The sequence below is a fragment of the Martes martes genome (assembly GCF_963455335.1).
Source record: "Martes martes genome assembly, chromosome: 15".
Classification (NCBI taxonomy): Eukaryota; Metazoa; Chordata; class Mammalia; order Carnivora; family Mustelidae; genus Martes; species Martes martes.
The window spans coordinates 1420009-1442665 of record NC_137903.1 but is presented as its reverse complement, the minus strand read 5'-3'; the positions used below and the strand labels follow the sequence as shown (position 1 = coordinate 1442665).

The 22657-nt window shown below is 45.6% G+C and overlaps 1 protein-coding gene across 1 annotated transcript in view; it reads left to right on the top strand.

Annotated features, from left to right (window-relative positions):
* Positions 1–22657, top strand: part of ASH1L (ASH1 like histone lysine methyltransferase) — a 190086-nt gene that overhangs the window by 58803 nt on the left and 108626 nt on the right. The window contains exon 3 of the mRNA XM_080825089.1: positions 9982–14551. Coding sequence (XP_080681215.1) covers positions 9982–14551 — 4570 coding nt within the window. The remainder of the gene's footprint in view (positions 1–9981; positions 14552–22657) is intronic.

Below are 22657 nucleotides of genomic sequence, written 5' to 3'. Positions count from 1 at the left end.
CAACTCAGTTTATCTAATATTATATCATGATTTGGAAGAAAAGATCTTTGAAAGCAAAACCAAATTATTTATGTATGTCTTTGTTGTTGTTTTTCCTCTTTTTTTCTTAAGTTTGTACAGCTTTTTTTTTTTAATTAGCATATAATGTATTATTTGTTTCAGGGGTACAGGTCTGTGATTCATCAATCTTATACAATACTCAGCACTGACCATAGCACGTACCTTCCCCAGTGTCCATCCCCCAGCCACCGCATCACTCCCACCCCCACCCTCCAGCAACCCTCAGTTTATTTGCTGAGATTAGGAGTCTCTTATGGTTTGTCTCCCTTTCTGGTTTCGTCTTGTTTCATTTTTCCCTCCCTGCCCCTGGGATCCTCTGCCTTGTTTCTCAAATTCCTCAAATCAGAGAGATCATATGATAATTGTCTTTCTCTGATTGACTTTTTCACTTAGCAGAATACCATCTAGTTCCATCCACGTCATTGCAAATGGCAAGATTTCTTTTTTTGGCGGCTGCATAATATTCCATTATCTATATAATGGAATATTACGTATATTATATATAATATATATATTATATGTATCACATCTTCATTATCCATTCATCTTTTGGTGGACATCTGGACTCTTTCCATAGTTTGGTTATTGTAGACATTGCTGCTATAAACATTGGGGGGTGGGTGCCCCTTCAGATCTCTACATTTGTATCTTTAGGGTAAATGCCCAGTACTGCAGTTGCTGGGTTGTATGGTGGCTCTATTTTTAACTTTTTGAGGAACCTCCGTCCTGTTTTCCAGAGTGGCTGCACCAGTTTGCATTCCCAGCAGCAGTGTAGGAAGGTTCCCCTTTCTCCGCATCCTTGCCAACATCTGTCATTTCCCGACTTACTAATTTTAGCTATTCTGACTGATGTGAGGTGGTATCTCATTACAGTTTTGATTTGTATTTCCCTAATGTCAAGGGATGTGGAGCACTTTTTCATGTGTCTGTTGGCCATTTGGATGTCTTTGCGGAGATGTCTGTTCATGTCTTCTGCCCATTTCGTGATTGGATTATTTGCTTCTCGGGTGTTAAGTTTGGTAAGTTCTTTATAGATTTTGGATACTAGCCCTTTATCTGGTATGTCATTTGCAAATATCTTCCCCCATTCTGCCTGTTGTCTTTTGGTTTTATTGACTGTTTCCTCTGCTGTGCAAAAGCTTCTTATGTTGATCAAGTTCCAGTAGTTTGTTCTTCCCCTCGCTTCCCTTGCCTTTGGTGATGTGTCTAAGAAGGTGGCTGTGGCTGAGGTCGAAGAGGTTGTTGAGGCTGAGGTCAAAGAGGTTGCTGCCTGTGTTCTCATGGATTTTGATGGATTCCTGTCTCACATTAAGGTCTTTCATCATTTTGAGTCTATTTTTGTGTATGGTGTAAGGAAATGGTCCAGTTTCATTCTTCTCCATGTGGCTGTCCAATTTTAAAAGAGATTGTCTTTTTTTCCCATCGTATAGTCTTTCCTGCTTTGTCAAAGATGAGCTGACCAGGGACGCCTGGGTGGCTCAGTTGGTTGGGCGGCTGCCTTCGGCTCAGGTCATGATCCCAGCGTCCTGGGATCGAGTCCCACATCGGGCTCCTTGCTCCACAGGGAGCCTGCTTCTCCCTCTGCCGCTGTCTGCCTGTGCTCGCTCGCGCTCTCTCTCTCTCTCTCTCTCTCTCTGACAAATAAATAAATAAAATCTTTAAAAAAAAAAAAAAACAACAAAAAACAAAGATGAGCTGACCATAGAGTTGAGGGTCCATTTCTGAGTGCTCTGTTCTGTTCCATTGATCTATGTGTCTGGTTTTGTGTTAGTACCATACTGTGTTGATGATTATAGCTTTGTAATAGAGCTTGAAGTCTATTGAATTGTGATGCCACCAGCTTTGCTTTTCTTTTTCAACATTCCTCTGGCTATTCGGGGTCTTTACTGGTTCCATACAAATTCTAGAATTATTTGTTCCATTTCTGTGAGAAACATTCATGGTATTTTTTTTTTTTTTTAAACAAATTTTTCACTCTTTTTTTTCTTTTTTTTTTTTTTTAATTTTATTTATTTGTCAGAGAGAGAGTGGGAGAGAGAGCGAGCGAGCATAGGCAGAGGCAGAGGGAGAAGCAGGCTCCCTGCCAAGCAAGGAGCCCGATGTGGGACTCGATCCCAGGACGCTGGGATCATGACCTGAGCCGAAGGCAGCTGCCTAACCAACTGAGCCACCCAGGCGTCCCACATTCATGGTATTTTGATAGGAATTGCATTAAATGTGTAGATTGCTTTAGGTAGCATAGACATTTTAGCAATATTTGTTCTTCCAATCCGTGAGCATGAAACGTCTTTCCATTTCTTTTTGTCTTCCTCAGTTTCTTTCAAGGGTACTTTATAGTTTTCTGAGTACAGATTCTTTACCTCTTTGGTTAGGTTTATTCCTCGGCATCTTTTGGTTTTGGGTGCAGTTGTAAGTGGAATCAACTCCTTAATTTCTCTTTCTTCTGTCTTGTTGTTGGTGTAGAGAAATGCAGCTGATTTCTGAGCATTGATTTTGTATCCTGACACTTTACTGAATTCCTGTTCTAGCAGTTTTGGCCTGGAGTCTTTTGGGTTTTCCACATACAGTGTTACATCATCTGCAAAGAGTGAGAGTTTGACTTCTTCTCTGCCAGTTCTGATGTCTCTAATTTCTTTTTGGTGTCTGATTGCTGAGGATGTCTCTTATTTCTTTTTGTTGTCTGATTGCTGAGGCTAGGACTTCTCGTACTATGTTGAACAGCATTGGTGATAGTGGACATCCCTGCTGTCTGTGCTCCTGACCTTAGAGGAAAAACTCTCAGTTGTTCCCCATTGAGAATGATATTTGCTGTGGGTTTTTCATAGATGGCTTTGGTGATACTGAGGTGTGTAGCCTCTGTGCCTACACTGTGAAGAGTTTTGCTCAAGGAAGGCTGCTGCACTTCGTCAGATGCTTTTTCAGCATCTAATGAGAGGATCATATGGTTCTTGTTCTTTCTTTTATTAGTGTATTGTATCATATTGATTGATTTGCAAGTGTTGAACCAACCTTGCAGCCCAGGAGTAAATCCCCCCTTAGTTGTGGTGAATAATCCTTTTAATATATTTTTGGGTCCTTTTGGCTAGTATTTTGATGAGTTTTTGCATCCATGTGCGTCAGGGATATTGGTCTGTAATTCTCCTTTTTGATGGGGTCTTTGTCTACTTTTGGGATCAGGATAATGCTGGCCTCATAAAATGAGTTTGGAAGTTTTCCTTCCATTTCTATTTTTTGGAACAGTTTCAGAAGAATAGGTATTAATTCTTCCTTAAATGTTTGGTAGGATTCCCCTGGGAAGCTGTCTGGCCCTGGGCTCTTGTTTGTTGGGAGATTTTTGATGACTGCTTCAGTTTCCTTGCTGGTTATGGGTCTGCTCACGATTTCTATTTCTTCCTGGTTCAGTTTTGGTAGTTTATACGTCTCAGAACTGCATCCATTTCTTCCAGATTGTCTTATTTGTTGCCATATAGTTGCTCATAATACTTTCTTATAATTGTTTGTATTTTTTCAGTGTTCGGTGATCTGTCCTCTTCCACTCATGATTTTACTTATTTGGGTCCTTTCTCTTTTCCTTTTGATAAGTCTGGCCAGGGGTTTATCAATCTTATTAATTCTTTCAAAGAACCATCTCCTAGTTTTGTCAATCTGTTCTTTTGGTTTCTATTTCATTTATTTCTGTTCTGATCCTTATTATTTCTCTTCTGGGTTTAGGCTTTATTTGCTGTTCTTTCTCCAGCTCCGTTGGGTGTAGGGTTACGTTCTGTATTTGAGATCTTTCTTGTTTCTTGAGAAAGGCTTGTATTCCTATATACTTCGCTCTTAGGACCACCTTTGCTGCATCCCAAGGATTTTGAACAGTTGTGTTTTCATTTTCATTTGTTTCCATGAATTTTTAAAATTCCTCTTTAATTTCCTGGTTGACCCATTCATTCTTTAGTAGGATGCTTTTTAGCCTTCATGTATTTGAATTCTTTCCAACTTTCCTCTAGTGATTGAGTTCTAGCTTCAGAGCATTGTGTTCTGAAAATATTCAGGGAATGATTCCAGTCTTTTGGTACTGCTTGAGACCTGATTTGTGGCCCAGGTTGTGATCTATTCTGGAGAATGTTCCATGTGCACCAGAGAAGAATGTGTATTCTGTTGCTTTGGGTGGAATGTTCTGAATATATCTGTGATGTCCATCTAGTCCAGTGTGTCATTTAATGCCCTTATTTCCTTGTTTAGTTTTTTCCTTAGATGATCGGTCCAGGGGCACCTGGGTAGCTGTCAGTTAAGCGTCTACCTTCAGTTCAGGTCATGATCCCAGAGTCCCAGGATCGAGGCCCACATCGGGCTCCCTGCTCAGCGAGGAGTCTGCTTCTCCCTCTACCACTTCCCCTGCTCATGCTTTCTCTCTCTCTCAAATAACTAAATAAAATCTTAAAAAAGAAAAAAAAGATGATTGGTTCATTTCAGTGAGGGGGGTGTTAACGTCCCATGCTATTATTGTATTATTGTTGATGTGTTTTTTTGATTTTGTTATTAATTGGCTTATATAATTGGCTACTCCTATGTTAGGAGCATAAATATTTACTATTGTTAGATCTTCTTGTTGGACAGACCCTTTAAGTATGATAGAGTGTCCTACCTCATCTCTTATTATAGTCTTTGGTTTAAAATCTAATTTGTCTGGGACGCCTCGTGGCTCAGTTGGTTGGGCGGCTGCCTTCGGCTCAGGTCATGATCCCAGCGTCCTGGGATCGGGTCCCGCATCGGGCTCTTTGCTCCGCGGGGAGCCTGCTTCTCCCTCTGCCACTCTGTCTGCCTGTGCTCGTTCTCTCTCTCTCTCTCTCTCTCTCTCTGACAAATGAATAAATAAAATCTTAAAAAAAAATCTAATTTGTCTGATATAAGGATTGGCACCCCACCTTTCTTTTGCATGTCCATTAGCATGGTAAATGATTTTCCACCCCCTCACTTTAAATCTGGAGTTGTCTTTAGGTCTGAAATGAGTCTCTTGCAGACAGCATATCGATGAGTCTTGCTTTTTTTTAATCCAGTCTGATACCCTGTCTCTTTTGATTGGGACATTTAGCCCATTTACATTCAGGGTAACTATTGGAAGATATTAATTTAGTGCCAATGTATTGCCTGTAAGGTGACTTTTACTGTATATTGTCTCTGTTTCTTGCTGGTCTGTTTTGCTTTTGGACTCTCTCTTTGGTTAAAGAATTCCTTTCAGTATTTCTTGTAGGGGTTTTGGTGATGGCAAATTCTTTTAGTTTCTGTTTGCCCTGGATTTCTTCTTCTCTGTAATCATTGGCCACTTACTGTGGGATCCTGCCTTAGGCTGATCTTCGTTAATTGGAGAGCTATATTTTGGACAGAGGTGAAAATCCAGATTCAATTCCAGTCCTATAGCAGCTTACAGGAGCTGTATATATCTCTACTTTTAGTCAGAATTAAAAAAAAAAATAAAAAAAAAACAATTTTAAATGGGGCGCCTGGGTGGCTCAGTGGGTTAAAGCCTCTGCCTTCGGCTCGGGTCATTATCCCAGGGTCCTGGGATGGAGCCCCACATCGGGCTCTCTGCTCAGCAGGGAGCCTGCTTTCCCCTCTCTCTCTGCCAGCCTCTCTGCCTACTTGTGATCTCTGTCTGTGAAGTAGATAAATAAATTTTTTTAAAAAAAAACTTTTGTTGAAGTATAACTACATTTAATTCATAAGTGTGACAGCTCAGTGAATTTTCACAAACCCAGACATCCCATTTAGCCATTATTCGGGTTAAGAGAGAGTACACTGCCAGCACCCATTAAGCTCTCCTTATGCTCCTTTTCTTTTACTCCTAGGACATACCATACTACCTCATACTGGGGGAGACAGTTTTCCTGACTTTTAATAGTGTAACTAGTAATGCTAGTAATAGTGTAACTAGTGATGCCTGTTTGGGAACCTGATTTGAGTGGGACTGTATAGTACACAGTGGCTTCCTTCCTTCACTACTGTTAGTTAGCTTACCCATGTTATTGCACGTAGTTTATACAAGACAGATTTAGGTCAGTTTTAAAATCGGAAATGCTGCAGTTTTCAGATACAAATATATTTTAAAATACTTAGAATAATAAAGCCTCTTAATTTTTAAGTTTTGAAAAGTAACTGTGAAAGTACAGAATGAGAATATTGATTCTTAATAGAATCGAAAGAAAATGTAAGAGGCTTCTTTAATTACAAGTTTAACATAAGTTGTACAGGAGACTGTCAGCGAAGTCTGTTTCCTCTTGAGCAAAACTGTAGGAGTCTAATCCAAAACCAGTGATTATATTCCCTTAATTTTGATTCCATCAGCTGTTGGTGGTGGTATGTTCTGCCGTAGTTTCCACAAAGTAAAGAGGAGTGTTGAGAAACAAGCTCAGCCTTCAGGAAATGGCCAGAAGAGACGCGAGACTGCTCAGGGGCAGTTTGAACACGCTGGCTGAGTTCAGATGGGTGAAAAGCTTTGGAAACTTAGAGCAGTTAGACTTACTGTATGTAGTTTGAGAAGGTAAGACTCAGATCAGTGAATGCAAGTTGCAGAAAAGCAGATCTTACTTCACTCTTAGGAAGACCCCTATTTTGTTCAAATGGCCTATAAATAGTGAAATTCCAGTAGCAGTGAACACCTCTAACACTCAAGACTGTGGTCTTTATGTACTGTTTCCCATTAAAATGAACCAGAGTTCCTTGTGGAACAGACTGTTTCCAAGTACCAGATCGGAAATGTACAAGGTGATCCTAGTGATGGATATGTATCTCTTCACTTGTACTAGCCACTCTACTTCTTAATTTGAAATTTACCATAACGAAATGCTTTTATAATCTCAGGGTTGTGGGATTGAACCCCGTGTGGGGCTCTGAGCTTAGTGAAAAGTCTGTTTGTCTCTCTGTCCCTCTGCCCTTCCCTCTACTCATGCTTGTACACTCTTTCTCTCGTCTCTAAAATAAATACATAAATATTTTAAAAGGTAATTCAAAATAATTGCTTTCCATGTAGCTATGTAGTTAATTTGGTAGATGTATTTGTTTACATTGTTTTTAATATTTAGAGATTTGGAATATTTTTCTATATGATATAATTTTGTTTCTTAAATATTTAAAACACTAATTAAGCAAATGCAGAGAGCTCTAACTTCTAGGTTTCTTTCCTCCCTCATACATCACCATTTTCATTCATCTTTGCTCTTTTTCTTCCATGTTTAATATAATCAGACATATGTTCATACTCATCTATCCTGCTTTTCTCGTTTAACAATATATTCTTGAAGAGAATCACAGCACCGTGTTCCGTAGTGCTCTGTTTTGAAGATACACTTTGGTTTATTCAGCCACTCGCCTGTAGATAATCATTTTAGGGATTTGCTATTAAAATAGTGGTCGGGGCACCTATCTGGCTCATTCGGGGGGGAGCATGTGACTCTTGGTCTCAGGGTCGTGCGTTCAAGCCCCACATAGGTTATAGAGATTGCATAAATAAATAAACTAACTAAAAAAAAAAAAACCAACATTTTTCACAACCAACAACATTTTAAAGACATAAAATCTTAAAACATAGTGTAAATTTTATTACTTTCTGTATCCGTTGTATTTCTGCCTGTGTGTCTTGGAATAATTCTCCCACAGTGGGATTCCAGAGATCTCGTTAATGTAGGTGGTAGTTTCCCAGTTCTTACCGCTCTCCCTGCTATAGGAGTCATACCATGTTACATAGAGTTCATGTCTGGGTGCTTGCATTTGTGTGTTGTTGCTCTGCCCTGTTCCATTGGGTCTTTTGTCTTTTCGTGTGTCAGCTCCATACTGTTTTCATGACAGAAGCTTTAAAAAGTGCTTTAACAGGGGCGCCTGGGTGGCTCAGTGGGTTAAGCCTCTGCCTTCAGCCCAGGTCATGATCTCAGGGTCCTGGGATCAAGCCCCACATAGGGCTCTCTGCTCAGCGGGGAGCCTGCTTCCTGCCCCCCCCTCCCCCGCCTGCCTCTCTGCCTAGTTGTGATCTCTCTCTCTCTCTCTCTCTCAAATAAATAAATAAATAAAATCTTTAAAAAAATACTTTAACATTTGGTATAGTTATCTTCTTGCTTTTCTTCTTTTTATGTTTGGGTTGGGGGGCAGAGGGAGAGAGAATCTTCAGCAGGCTCCACGGATGCTGGGCTTGATTTCACAGCTCTGAGATCATGATCTGAGCTGAAATCAAGAGGCAGACACTTAGGCAGCTAAGCCACTCAGGCGCCCTAGCTTTTCTTCTTTTTAGATTTTGCTAGCTATTCCAGCTTATCTATTTTTTCCAATGAATATGATAATTTTTCTTATTCCTGAAAGAAATCTTGGTGGTATTCTTATTGGGATAGTATTAAATTTATAAATTTGTTTAGGGAAAAATTGTCATCTTTATGTCGTCGTTTCATGAATGCAGTATGTTTTTCCATTTGTTCAAGTCTTTCATTCCTCTTTCATGGCTAAAAAGAACTCTTTCTCTTTTTTTTTTAAAGATTTTATTTATTTATTTGCCAGAGAGAGTGAGCACAGGCAGACAGAGTGGCAGGCAGAGGGAGAAGCAGGCTCCCTGCTGAGCAAGGAGCCAGATGCGGGACTCGATCCCAGGACGCTGGGATCATGACCTGAGCCGAAGGCAGCTGCTTAACCAACTGAGCCACCCAGGTGTCCCTAAAAAGAACTCTTTCTGTCTCATTCTTCAGTTGTTTAAAAAAAAAAAAATCTATTCTGAAGGAAAAAAGAGGAACTGGAAAGAAGATAATTTTTTTTTTTAATTTAATGTATTTATTTGACAGAGAGAGCAAGAGAAGGGGAGAGCATGAGCAGGGGAAGCAGCAGGGAGAGGGAGAAGCTGGCTCCCCACTGAACGAGGAGCCTGATACAGGGTTCAGTCCCAGGTCATGACTCCAGCGGAAGGCAGACACTTAACCAGCTGAGCCACGCAGGCGCCCCAGAAGACAATTCTTTGTTATCCAAAAGTAAAACAGATTGGTGTGTGAAGTCATGAATTCACCTATAAAGTATATGGTGAGGATTCGTGAACTGGATAACAATTTATTTTAATGACTTAAAAGTTATTTCTAGCCCTAAAATGTTATATAAAACTACATTCTAAAGAAAGTACGAATGTGGGGCACCTGGGTGGCTCAGTGGGTTAAGCCTCTGCCTTCGGCTTGGGTCATGATCCCAGGGTCCTGGGATCGAGCCCCGCATGGGGCGCTCTGCTCAGTGGGGAGCCTGCTTCCTTCCCTCTCTCTCTGCCTGCCTCTCTGCCTACTTGTGATCTCTGTCTGTCAAATAAATAAAATCTTAAAAAAAAGAAAGAAAGAAAGTACGAATGTACTTCATTGTCCTTTTTTCTCCTGTCACTGGAGAGGGAGCTGGAGTGACTACTCACTCAGGGCCGCGATCAAGCGTGAGCTGAAGGAGTGGCAGTGGGTGGGGTCATGCGGCACTAGTTGGGAATCTTTGAAGACAATGAAGGAGGTGGGCTGTGATCAATTATTTTAACAAAAGGACCATGGGATATTGTAACCAGCAATACTTCTCTTTTCAAAAACAGTGCATTTGTAGGCTGATGTGTATTCATTCAGTTTAAAGTAAAGTAAGAGTAGACTGGTAATCTGCCTTTTTAGAACAATGTCAAAAAATAATAGGGGTTTTTCTAAATGCTGAGTAATATATATAGGTTTGTATGGCAGGTTGGAATTCAGCAAAGAAAGAACGCTTTGCTGGCCTCTGACAGCAGCAGAGGAACTCTCATCCTGTGACACAGTGTAACATCTGCCAGGTTTTCTTCAAATAGCGCCATTACCTACCTTTGACCTGATACGTGATCAGTCGGTTTGTTCACTTGTAATGCTGACCTGAAGTGATAGCTTTATTCTCTCTGAAACCTTTTTCTTGTTCAAATTTTAGGACCCTTCCAAGTTGTACAAGAAAACAGGTGATGTCGCAGCCATTGAATGCCAGTCTGAAGAGAGCGAGCATCTTCATTCGCAGGGAGCCCACAGTCCTCTGTCCAAGAAGCTCTCTCCGGTACACTCAGAAATGACAGATTACATTAACGCAGCATCCTCGACTCTTGTTGGTAGCCGGGATCCTGATTTAAAGGACAGAGCTTTACTTAATGGAGGAACGAGTGTAACAGAGAAGTTGGCACAGCTCATTGCAACTTGTCCTCCCTCTAAGTCTTCCAAGACTAAACCGAAGAAGTCGGGAGCCGGCAGTGCTGCAGGACTGGTTAGCAAGGATTTGATCAGGAAAGCAGGTGGAGGCTCTGTAGCGGGGATAATCCATAAGGACTTAATAAAAAAACCAGCTATCAGCACAGCAGTTGGATTGGTAACTAAAGATCCCGGGAAGAAGCCGGTGTTTAATGCAACGGTGGGATTGGTCAGCAAGGACTCCGTGAGAAAACTCGGAGCCGGCAGTGCAGCCGTATTCATTAATAAAGACTTGGGCCGGAAGCCAGGGACTGTCACTACGGTAGGGCTGCTGAGCAAGGATTCAGGAAAGAAGCTGGGAATTGGCATTGTTCCAGGGTTAGTGAATAAGGAATCTGGAAAGAAATTAGGACTCGGCACTGTAGTCGGACTGGTTAATAAAGACTTGGGCAAGAAGTTAAGTTCCACCGTCGGCCTGGTGGCCAAGGACTGTGCGAAGAAGATCGTAGCCAGTTCCGCAATGGGATTAGTGACTAAGGACATGGGAAAGAAACTAGTAAGTTGTTCTGTGGCGGGACTGGTCAGTCAGGATGCCATAAACCTTAAGGCCGAAGCACTGCTCCCCACTCAGGAACCACTGAAGGCTTCTTGCAGTACAAACATCAGTGGTCATGAAAGCCAGGGAATTCCGGAACCCCTGAGAGAGAGTACCACCAGCAAAACTTTTGAGAAGAACGTTATACGGCAGAGTAAAGAAAGCATATTGGACAAGTTCTCAGTTCGAAAAGAAATCATTAATTTGGAGAAGGAAATGTTTAATGAGGGAACGTGCATTCCGCAAGACGGTTTCTCAGCCAGTGACAGGGGGCCGTACGAGACCTCGAAGCACGAGAAGCAAGCTCCCGTGTACTGCACTTCTCCGGACTTCCAGACGGGAGCCGCTTCTGACGCGTCCACAGCAAAGTCCCCTTTCAGCGCGGCGGGGGAGGGCAGCCTCCCTTCCCCGTCACCTCCTTCATCAGTTAACCCCTTGACCAGAAGTCCCCCTGAAACGTGTTCACAGTCGGCCCCTCACCCATCCCTTCTGGGTCCTCCCGCGGAACTGCTGGAGGACATCTCCGGGTCTGCTGGCAAGAAGCAGCCGCCTGCAGACAGCATCCGCCTGAACGTCGGTCACAGGTCTGTGGGTCACGGCGCGAACCTGGAGTGTAAAGGAATCGACAGAGAGCTAGCCGACTCAAAAGCCACACACATAGATATTCCAAGAATAAGCTCTTCCCTGGGAAAAAAGCCACCTCTGGCTTCTGAGTCCAGTATTCACGCGATCACCCCCTCCGTTGTTAACTTCACTAGTCTATTCAGTAACAAGCCCTTTCTGAAACTTGGGGCGGTGAGTGCGTCTGACAAACACTGCCAGGTTGCTGAAAGCCTGAGCTCCAGCTTGCAGTCCAAACCCTTGAAGAAAAGGAAAGGGAGAAAACCTCGGTGGACTAAAGTGGTGGCAAGAAGCACATGCCGGTCTCCAAAAGGGCTAGAATTAGAAAGATCAGAGCTCTTCAAAAACGTTTCATGCAGCTCACTATCAAGCGGGAATGCCGAGCCAGCCAAGTTTATGAAAAACATCGGCCCGTCTTCATTTGTTGACCATGACTTCCTTAAACGTCGGTTGCCAAAGTTGAGCAAGTCCGCAGCGCCGTCTCTCGCTCTCTTAGCTGAGAGTGAAAAGACATCGCCCAAGGCTTTCGCTGCTCACAAGCTGCCCTCCAGCATGTGCGTCTCTAGTGACCTCCTGTCCGGTATCTATAAGCCCAAAAGGGGACGACCTAAAGCGAAGGAGATGCCGCAGCTGGAAGGCCCGCCTAAGAGGACTTTGAAAATCCCTGCCTCCAAAGTTCTCTCTCTGCAGTCTAAGGAGGAACAGGAACCCCCAATTTTGCAGCCCGAAATTGAAATTCCTTCCTTCAAACAAAGTCTTTCTGTGTCTCCTTTTCCAAAAAAACGAGGCCGACCTAAGAGGCAGATGAGGTCACCGGTCAAGATGAAGCCACCTGTTCTCTCCGTGGCCCCGTTCGTTGCCACTGAGAGTCCGAGCAAGCTGGAGTCGGAAAGTGACAACCATCGAAGCGGCAGTGATTTCTTTGAGAGTGAGGACCAGCTTCAGGACCCAGACGATCTGGATGACAGTCACAGGCCCGCCGTCTGCAGCATGAGGGACCTTGAGATGGAGCCAGATAAAAAAATTACCAAGAGAAACAATGGACAGTTAATGAAAACAATTATCCGCAAAATAAATAAAATGAAGACTTTGAAGAGGAAGAAGCTGTTGAATCAGATCCTTTCAAGCTCCGTAGAATCCAGTAATAAGGGGAAAGTGCAATCCAAGCTCCATAACACGGTGTCGAGTCTCGCCGCCACCTTCGGCTCTAAGTTGGGCCAGCAGATAAATGTCAGCAAGAAAGGAACCATTTACATAGGGAAGAGAAGGGGTCGGAAACCAAAAACTGTCTTAAATGGCATCCTCTCCGGCAGCCCCAGCAGCCTCGCGGTCCTGGAGCAGACCGCGCAGCAGGCGGCCGGTTCCGCGCTGGGACAGATACTGCCCCCTCTGCTGCCTTCACCCGCCAGCGGTTCTGAGATCCTGCCGTCGCCCGTCTGCTCTCAGTCTTCCGGGACCAGCGGAGGCCAGAGCCCCGTGAGCAGCGACGCGGGCTTCGTGGAGCCCAGCTCGGCGCCGTACTTGCATTTGCACCCCAGCCGGGGCAGCATGATTCAGACTCTGGCCATGAAGAAGGCCGCCAAGGGGAGGAGGCGACTGTCCCCCCCGACTCTGTTGCCAAATTCCCCCTCGCACTTGAGTGAACTCACCTCGCTGAAGGAAGCAACTCCTTCTCCCATTAGCGAGTCTCACAGCGATGAGACCATCCCCAGCGACAGCGGCATTGGGACCGATAACAACAGCACGTCGGACAGAGCGGAGAAGTTCTGCGGGCAGAAGAAGAGGAGGCATTCCTTTGAACACGTGTCTCTGATGCCCCCTGAAACCTCTACAGTCCTGAGCGGCCTGAAGGAAAAACACAAGCACAAGTGCAAGCGCCGGAACCACGATTACCTCGGCTACGACAAGATGAAAAGGCAGAAGCGAAAACGGAAAAAGAAATACCCGCAGCTCCGAAGCAGACAGGACCCGGACTTCATTGCGGACCTGGAGGAGCTGATAAGTCGTCTGAGTGAGATTCGAATCACCCACCGCAGTCACCACTTCATCCCGCGAGACCTGCTGCCCACTATTTTTCGAATCAATTTTAACAGTTTCTATACGCACCCCTCCTTCCCCTTAGACCCTTTGCACTACATTCGGAAGCCTGATCTCAAAAAGAAGAGAGGCAGGCCTCCTAAGATGAGGGAGGCGATGGCTGAGATGCCCTTCATGCACAGCCTCAGTTTTCCTCTTTCCAGTACCGGGTTCTACCCCTCCTACGGCATGCCTTACTCCCCCTCGCCCCTCGCGGCCGCCCCCCTGGGGCTGGGCTACTACGGAAGGTACCCGCCCGCTCTCTATCCTCCTCCTCCTTCTCCTTCTTTCACGGCCCCCCTCCCGCCCCCTTCCTACATGCATGCTGGTCATCTACTCCTCAATCCCGCCAAATACCACAAGAAAAAACACAAGCTGCTTCGACAGGAGGCCTTCCTCACAACCAGCAGGACTCCCCTCCTTTCCATGAGTACCTACCCCAGCGTCCCTCCCGAGATGGCCTACGGGTGGATGGTCGAGCACAAGCACAGGCACCGCCACAAGCACAGGGAACACCGCTCTTCCGAGCAGCCCCAGGTTTCCATGGACGCGGGCTCTTCCAGGTCTGTTTTGGAGTCTTTGAAGCGCTATCGATTCGGAAAGGAAACTGTTGGAGAGCGATACAAACACAAGGAAAAGCACCGATGTCATATGTCCTGCCCTCATCTCTCTCCTTCCAAAAGCTTAATAAATAGAGAAGAGCAGTGGGTCCACCGAGAGCCTTCAGAATCTAGCCCACTGGCCCTGGGACTCCAGACGCCTTTACAGATTGACTGTTCGGAAAGTTCTCCAAGTTTATCCCTTGCAGGATTCACTCCCAACTCTGATCCGGCCAGCAGTGATGAACATACGAACCTTTTCACAAGTGCAATAGTGCAAGGCAGCTGCAGAGTTTCGAACCCTAACTCCAGCGGCCGGAAGAAAGTAACGGACAGCCCTGGACTGTTTTCCGCACAGGACACTTCACTAGCTCGGCCTCACAGGAAGGAGCCACTGCCTTCCGGCGAAAGGGCAGTGCAGACCATGACAGGTAAGCGGGTTACTGTTTCCTTGTCATTTGTATGGGAAAAGGAGAATATTCAGCCTACAGGTTGCCTGATACGTGTATGTGGACCTTTAAGAGAGCTCCTGGTCTTTGATTTGTTTGTGTTTCTATAAATAAATGTGAAATGTTGTCTTCAAAGTTCTCATTTTCAGGAGATGTGAGAAGTAAGGTAAGGTATGTGTTTGCAATGATTTTGAATTTTGAGAAGAGATACCATTAGAAAAACAAGTAACGCTCAGCTTTTGGAAACCAGGAAAAATGATTCTTTCTTATGCAGAAAGGCCATTACACAGTTTCTTCAGTGAAAAATGGCTCATAGGTATCTGTTAGGAGCTGTGCAGGATTTTGAAGATACATGCTAATCTAATGATCACAAGTGATTTTATGTTATAGGAAGAAAAGTTGGTAACCCTATATGCCTCATAACAAAAATCTAGGCATTCAGAATTACCAGCTTCAGAGAAGGTGACAGTGTTCAGAGGGACGTCATTCTGCAGAGTTCTCTCTAGGTATCTTCATAAAAGCTGCTTCAGTTGCATATAAAATGACATGAAGCAAATCTAGATAATAAATACATTTGTAACATCTGCAAAGTGTCTTAAGAATTGAAAGGAAAAAAAAAAGAATTGAAACAAAGATAGAAAACAAGATGCAGGAATCACTGCCTGACCCTGCAGAAGGCATCTCTAATCAGAAGTTCTTTATCAGAGATCTCAGCCCTGGGGGGTTGTAACTTAACCCTAGGGAGTCCGTAGAGCCTCTCTTGTTATATAAATAAAATGATGTGTATGTAGCTTGTGTGTGCTTCTCTGGAGAAAATCCATACATTTCATCAGATTGTCTGAATTCTCTAAGCCTCTGTATCCGTTCCTATGAAATGGTAATAAGGCCGTCAGGCCAAGTAATGAGGTCGCCGTGTGCAGGGAAGGGGTTTGCCCCTGGTAAGTGCACACATGTTAGTGGGTGATGTTAGTCCCCCAAAGGTGGAAAACTCCTGTGTGAGAGGAAGTGGTGAACCCTCAGGTGAGCTTTTGCTCTGATGGTCATTACTCATGAACTTCTAAGAACTCAAAGCCGTTTTGGTTGAGACTCTTGAGCATTCTTTAGCTTTTAACGATGTAATAAAGAGAAAAAAAATTCCTAAACTTATCATTAGATTCATTCAACAAATACTTGATAAATAATTAATCAGCAGCCGTTACTGGATATCTGTCTGCCAGGCCGTCTCCTTTGTGGCCCTACTGATGTAGTAGGGAGTACGGCAGGCGAGTTCATTGTTTTTGTGCACCTTACAGTGGAGGAGGGGGGTAATAAAAAAATTGACACATTTAATGTCATTAAAAATTGATAAAGGGGTATTAAAAAGGAAAGAAAGAAAAAGAACAGGGTCTGTGAGCGTTTGGATGGGGCCCTAACTCAGCAAGCCATCCCTGAGAAAGTGACTCCAGACTGTTCGTGACCCGAAGGGGGAGCAGCGGCTGGCGGGGGGGATGGTACTGCACTTAGGCCTTTATTCATTCATTCACTCCTTCCCTTGTTTACTAACGTCCAAGGCATGTGGTGTTCTCCTAGTCCCCGCATCTAGTAAAGACATGACGGCGGCCTCATCAGCGCTCAGCCCTAGCGAGGGAGGACACCCGGGAGCGAGGCCGGCTCGTGGGTGAAGGCGTGACGGAGGGGAAAGGCCACCGCGTTGCACGTTCCGCAGCGGCGTTGGCGGGGCGTTCGGGGAGGGGACCCGTAGTTAGATGAAGTTGCTAGTCACGGCTTCGGGACAAAAAGCTGAAGGACGAGAAGCCACTGGCTTCCCAAGCTGGGGTTCGAGTCAGGAGCACATTTGAAGTTCTAGACGAAGAGCCTGAAGTTAGACTCTGCGGCGGGTCCCCTGTGGCCGGAGGGACACAGAGCGCGGTGCCAGGTTGTGAGGGAAGACGCCAGACCGTGTCCAGAGAGTTGAGGTTTTATGCTAGGCTCAGGCAAGGGACAGAGGGATGTTGATTTTAGATTTGTGTTTTCAGCAGATCGTTCTGGCTCGTGTGTGAACACTGAACTGTAGCAGGGAAAACAGCTACCGGGGGACCAGTTTGTCGGCAGCGCGGGGTCCGTCTGGAGGAAGCGGTGGCGCTTAGGCGCGCGGCTGGCCCGCCCGTGCCGGCACACTGGAGAGTCTGGCGGCAGCCGGAGGAGGCGGACATTTCAGAAGAGCAGTTTGCTCTTTTAATCTCTGTCACCTTTGGGATGCCTTGAGAACATTCACGTGGAGGTACTGAGCAGGCAGTTGGAGAGCTGGTTCTGGAGCTCAATAAAGATGTTTTGGCTGGAGATCGGAGCATTCCACTATGAGCTTTTGGGAAACTGTCAGTATCATTCACTGAAAACAAAAGGGCTTCTGGAAAAGATAAAGCCGGGAGCAGATTCACCAAATGGATGCGACTCTGTAACCAGAGCGCCAAGAAAAATAATTCTAGAAAATGCCAGCAGCAGTTAAAAAGACAAGTTAAGTTGTTTAATAAATAAAGAAATACTCCGGTAAGCATAGGCTATAACTTTTTTAGGAAAAGGGAAAGGTAACTTGATCGAAGGGACTATAGAAGGGTTGAAGCCGCTCAGGCGGAGCCACACAGTGTGTCGTTGGCAGATGAATGGCGCCACGTAGAGCTGGTTCTGCCCCATTGTCCTCATTTGGCTGTTCTGCACGGAGGTCGGGGAACCCACAGGATAAGCACTCATCGACCAGGCTCTGGCCAGTTGGAGCCCAGAAGAGGAATATGGGATGGTTTTCCCCGTTTCATTTGTGTGAATGTATTCTCTCCCACTGTTAACTTGGTGCTTCAGAACATTAATGTGCTTTGAAAAATCATGTGCGGTCTCACGCAGTTCCCATATCGTCCTGGTGTTCTCTTTACGGTCACATGTGAGCCGGTCCCCTGTACTGTAGAAGCAAAAGCAGGTGATACATTTACGAACCGTCTGCGTGTCCGCCATCGTGTGATGGATGGTGCCCATCAGGAGGGCGTGCAGAGTGAGAAGGGGGGCCTGGGGCAGCCCCGAGGACCTGCAGTTCTGAAAGTAGTGACTGACAGCCATCAGCCTCTGGTTTATCTGTGACCATTTGTGATCTCTTCTGTTTTTAAAAAATTAATTGCTTAAGTGTAAAAATCTGGAGATTTCATATAGGAGTTCAGAAGTCTGCTCTTCTGTAGAAGAAAAGTCAGAACATCTGTCAGCAGTTAATCCACATTTCCTGGATGACATCAGTGGCTCTGTGTCACTTAGCGGGAGCAGTCCCCCCAGCCCCGCCACGACCTTGGTTGGGATATGCATTCTTCAGCTGCTGTCAGTCCTCAGTTTCCTGTCGTGTGCTGCACCTGGCCTGGGTCATGTGTTCAAGCAGGGCGTCTGTCTCAAAGGAACATTTTAGTTTGAGGCCTCTAAGGGTTATGAAAAGGAGCGTATAAGAGGTGGGGGGTGAGGTGAAGATGAGCGAGAAGACGGACGAGAGGTGGTCGAGTGTATTGTCTGCGTAAACGTTAGAGCCGCCCGAGAGACCACTTACAGGAGGTGGGCTTGGAAGAATAAATGCCAGCCTGGTGTCAGGGTCCTCGGGAGACGAGATACAGGTCTGATACAGGAACATGCCTGCTTTAAGAAGAAGAACTTGTGGGGCGCCTGGGTGGCTCAGTGGGTTAAGCCTCTGCCTTTGGCTCAGATCATGATCTCAGGGTCCTGGGATCGAGCCCCACATCGGGCTCTCTGCTCAGCGGGGAGCCTGCTTCCCCCTCTCTCTCTCTGTCTCTGCGTACCTGTGATCTCTCCCTCTCTCTCTCTCTGTCAAATAAAAAAAAAAAATAAGAATAAGAACTTGTCTTCCTCCCCTTTAAAAAATAACAAAACCATTTAGATCTCTCTGAAGTCGCTGTTCTGACACGAATTTTCTGTCATAACTGACACAGACCCTCCACAGACTCTGCCCCCCTGTTGTGCGGGACAAGTCTCCACGCCCCGGTCCGCCCACACTCTTGTCTGGCCTGCTACGGATTTGGGGTCCCCACAGCCTCTCAGCTTTGATACTTTGGTAGAACGACTCAGAACTTACCGAAACCACTGTACGTAGGGTTACAGTTTTATTACAAAGGATGCAGGTCAGGAATTGAAGAGATTCATGGGGCCACGTCTGGAGTGGAGAGGAGACACTCTGCTTCCGTGCCCTCTTTTTGTGGCATCTGGGCGTGTCACCCTCCTGGCACAGCTCCAGGTTCACTGGGCCTGTGGGGCTAGAGTTTTGGTTGGGCTTAACTACATTCGCATGGTTGATTAAATCACTGGCTGTGTAATGGATCCCCATCTCTGGCCCCCTCCACTCACTCTAGATTGGACTGGCCCAAAATCTCAGTCCCTTACTCCTGTGATTGGCCTTTCTAGTGAGCCGCCCCATCAGTGAGGCGATCTTGGGGCCCACCTAAAGTCCCTTCTTCGGCATAACAAAGACACTTCTGTCACTCAGGAAATTCCAAGGGTTTTTGAAGCTCTATGCCAGGAATCTGAGACAAAGAACAGATAAATTCTTTATTATATCAAAAGTCTGAATTCTTCTGTTAGCTTGTATCCTGAAGCCTCTCTATCTCCTTCACAATCACTCTTTTGTTAAGTGGATAGAAATGTGTCTTAATTTTTTTTTTATGTTTTATTTATTTGAGAGAGAGAGAGAAAGAGAAAGAGACACCACAAGACGGGGAGGGGCAGAGGGAGAAGCAGACTGTCTGCTGAGCGGGGAGCCTGGCGTGGGGCTCGATCCCAGGACCCTGAGATCATGACCTGAGCCCAAGACAGATGCTTAACTGACTGAGTCACCCGGGCATTTCCAACCACCGCACCCCCCACCCCCCACCCATTCATAGTTATTGTCTGTTGTTTGCCAGGAGCAGGGAATGCAAACATGAATAAAATATAATTTCCTGCAATCAGGAATTTACAGTTCAGCAGAAGACATAGACATGTATACGGATAATTATCGATAGCCCAAGAGGCATCTGGCTGGCCCAGTCAGTTGAGCCTGTGACTTTTTTAATCTCCAGGTTGTGAGTTTGAGCCCCACATTGGGTGTAGAGATTACTTAAAATCTTAAAAAACAATTCCTGATAACTCCTGAAATTGAGATATTCACAACATGTTTTGGGGGCAGAGAAGAGAGGGAGTCAGGAAGACCTAGAAAGGCGTGTTTAGTTTAGTGTGCAAAGAATAAAGGATGCACACTTGCTTTGCCTGTTTGGCTTTTCAGCATCTTGGAGATCTGAGAGTGTGCTTAGGTAAGTGTAAGCGGTCTGCTGTGGGACGCGGGAGATGAGGCTGGAAAGACGGGCAGGAGACGGGTCTTAAAACCTCTGTTCATCTGAGATACCAAGGAGTTTAATAGAGTTCACCATCTGGGCAGTGGGAAGTTAAAGGTTTTATTTGTTTGTTTGTTTGTTTGTTTTTAATTTATTCATTTAAGAGCATGAGCAGGGGGAGAGTCAGAGGGGAGGCTGACTCCCTGCTGAGCAGAGAGCCCAACAGATGCTCATCTGACCGAGCTACACAGGCACCCCAGAAGTTAAAGGTTTTAAAGAAGAAGAATGATTTGCTGAAGTTACATGGAAAGTACTCTGGTAGGTAGACTGGACAGGTATCAGATGCGCCAGTTTGGGAATTGTCCAGCGAAATATTATAGGGGCCTGAGCTAAGGTAGTGATGGAGAAGGCATAGAAGTCGATTTTTAAAAGAGGTGAGGAGGGGCGCCTGGCTGGCTCAGTCGTCAAGCATCTGCCTTCGGCTCAGGTCGTGACCCGGGGTCCTGGCCTACAGCCCGGCATCGGGCTCCCTGCTCGGAGGAGAGCCTGCTTCTCCCTCTGCCTCTGTCCCTCCGCCCCACTTGTGTTCTCTCTCTCTCTCTTTCTCTGTCAAACAAATAAATACAATCTTTTCAAAAACCTAAAAAAAAATAGTGAGGCAAGGGGGATATTTTAGAGAGTCGGCAAGATCCCTGTCCTCCGGGGTTGGTGGGACCGTCCTGTGGCCGGCGAGGGGGCGCAGGAGGGTCCGGAGCGCAGGGCGGGCTTGGGTTCGGCGCTGGCCGGTGGGATGTGGAGGTTCGTAGCTGGGAAGGGAGCGCAGCGTGAAGGTCAGCCTGTTCGAGACGTGATTGCGGAAGCCGTGAGAGGGATGCCGCTGCGCCAGGGAGCACGGCGGGGACCGAGGGGTCTGCCGTCCGCGTCGGGTGCCGCAGAGGCCGCCTGAGGACGGAAGGCGGACAGTTCGGTTTCCCGCGCTGTCTTTTGTGATCTCAGTGGTGTGTGCGGTGGTGAATGTTAGATTTCTGAGGAAGTGCACGCAGTTAAAATTCTTACAGCTTTAAACTTCATAGCAGTTCTGTCTGGTTTATCATTTCTCGTGATTGCACATTCTGTCAAGAAAATATTTGCATCTTGTCAGTGAGGTGATCATTTCCAGTGTCACGTAATTATTCTTAATGTGAAAAGAATGTAACTAAGCATTGTGGTTTTTAAATTTTTTGTAAAGATTTATGTATTTTGGGGAGAGAGAGCATTCCAAACAGGCTTCCCACTGAGCAGAGTCCCACATGGGACTTGATCTCAGAACCCTGAGATCAGACCTGAACCAAAACCAAGAGTTGGACACTCAGCCGGCTGAGCCACCCAGGTGCCCCTAAAATTTGTTATTTTAAATTGACCTTAGTCTTCAGCTCATATTTTTTCTAGACATAATTTGGAGATAGATTCATTGTACTTTAGTTGGTATCCTGTTAAAATATCCAAAAACCTGCTTATTATACCATATATTACAAAATTGCCAGTTACCTTCTGGACACTATCCTGAAATAGCTTCCAGTGGCCAAAGCAGGAGTAGTGTAAATAACAAAATTAGTAATGACAGTATCAGATTATAATGTCAAGAATATGGTAAATACCCACTAGTCCATGTTGGTATAAATACATACGTGCGGGGCGCCCGGCCGGCTCAGGTGGAAGTGCTTGCAGCTCTCGATGTTGGGGCTGTTGAGTTCAGGCCCCACGTTGAGCGTAGAGCTACTTGGGGGAGAAAGGAGGAGTGTTAGATGAAATGGATCAGTGGGGGAAAGGGACGAATCCTCCTTACAGAGAATTCCAGATGTTAAATGTAGACTGTCCTCTTCAAGGGGCTGGAGCTTCATCCCCACTTCTTAAGTACAGACTGAACTCAGTGACTCAAGGCCGCACAGCAGAGTACAGAGAGGGTAAGACAGTAACTCCATAGTGGAGAGGCCCAGCAGACAGCACCCGAACCGGGAGCGAGCTCAGCTGGACCAGTGATGAGTCGTCGTGGCGACGTTGCCCTCCGATACAACGTGGTATTCTTTCCGGAAACTCACATCCCCAGTACTCTCCAAAAACACAAACCCAGCCTGATAATACTGAAACAAGCCCAGGAAAGGGATGTTGTACAAAATACATGACCAGTACAGTAATAGAAAAGTATGAAGGGCCTGAGAAACCAAGGAGAGATTGAGAGACTGTCTTAGAGGAAATTTAAGAATTAAATAAATAAAAAGGGTGACCGGTCTGATTAGTTTATAAATGATGTTAATGTGGTGGTAGCTTATTTGAACTTCCGTGCTGTCCTGTAGTAACTTCCGTGTAGACGATCGCTCTGAGGCCCCGCCCGGTGTGTGAGCTTGTAGTGATCCCTTGAGCGCGCCTGGCCGGGCTTCTGGCCTCCTCCGGCCCCACAGCCCGTTCAGGTTGGTTCAGTGTGCGTTTACATTACGTAGACATCAGAGAGGCCTAACGGGAAGCAGTTTCTCACCTGGAGAATCACATATTCCATCCCAGTTTTTCAGCATTTTCAGCTCACGGCTGGCTGTACATTTCAGACCCTGCGACTTGATTTCAGAAATGGGGAGACTGGTAGCCTGGGGTGTTTCCCGTTTACAGCTTACAAATCATAGAATGTATAAATATATATTCACATACATACACACCCGTGTGTATATACATATACACATGATAGCTTTTGATAATTATTTTGTCCCCCAAGAATAAACTAGAGCTAAATTTT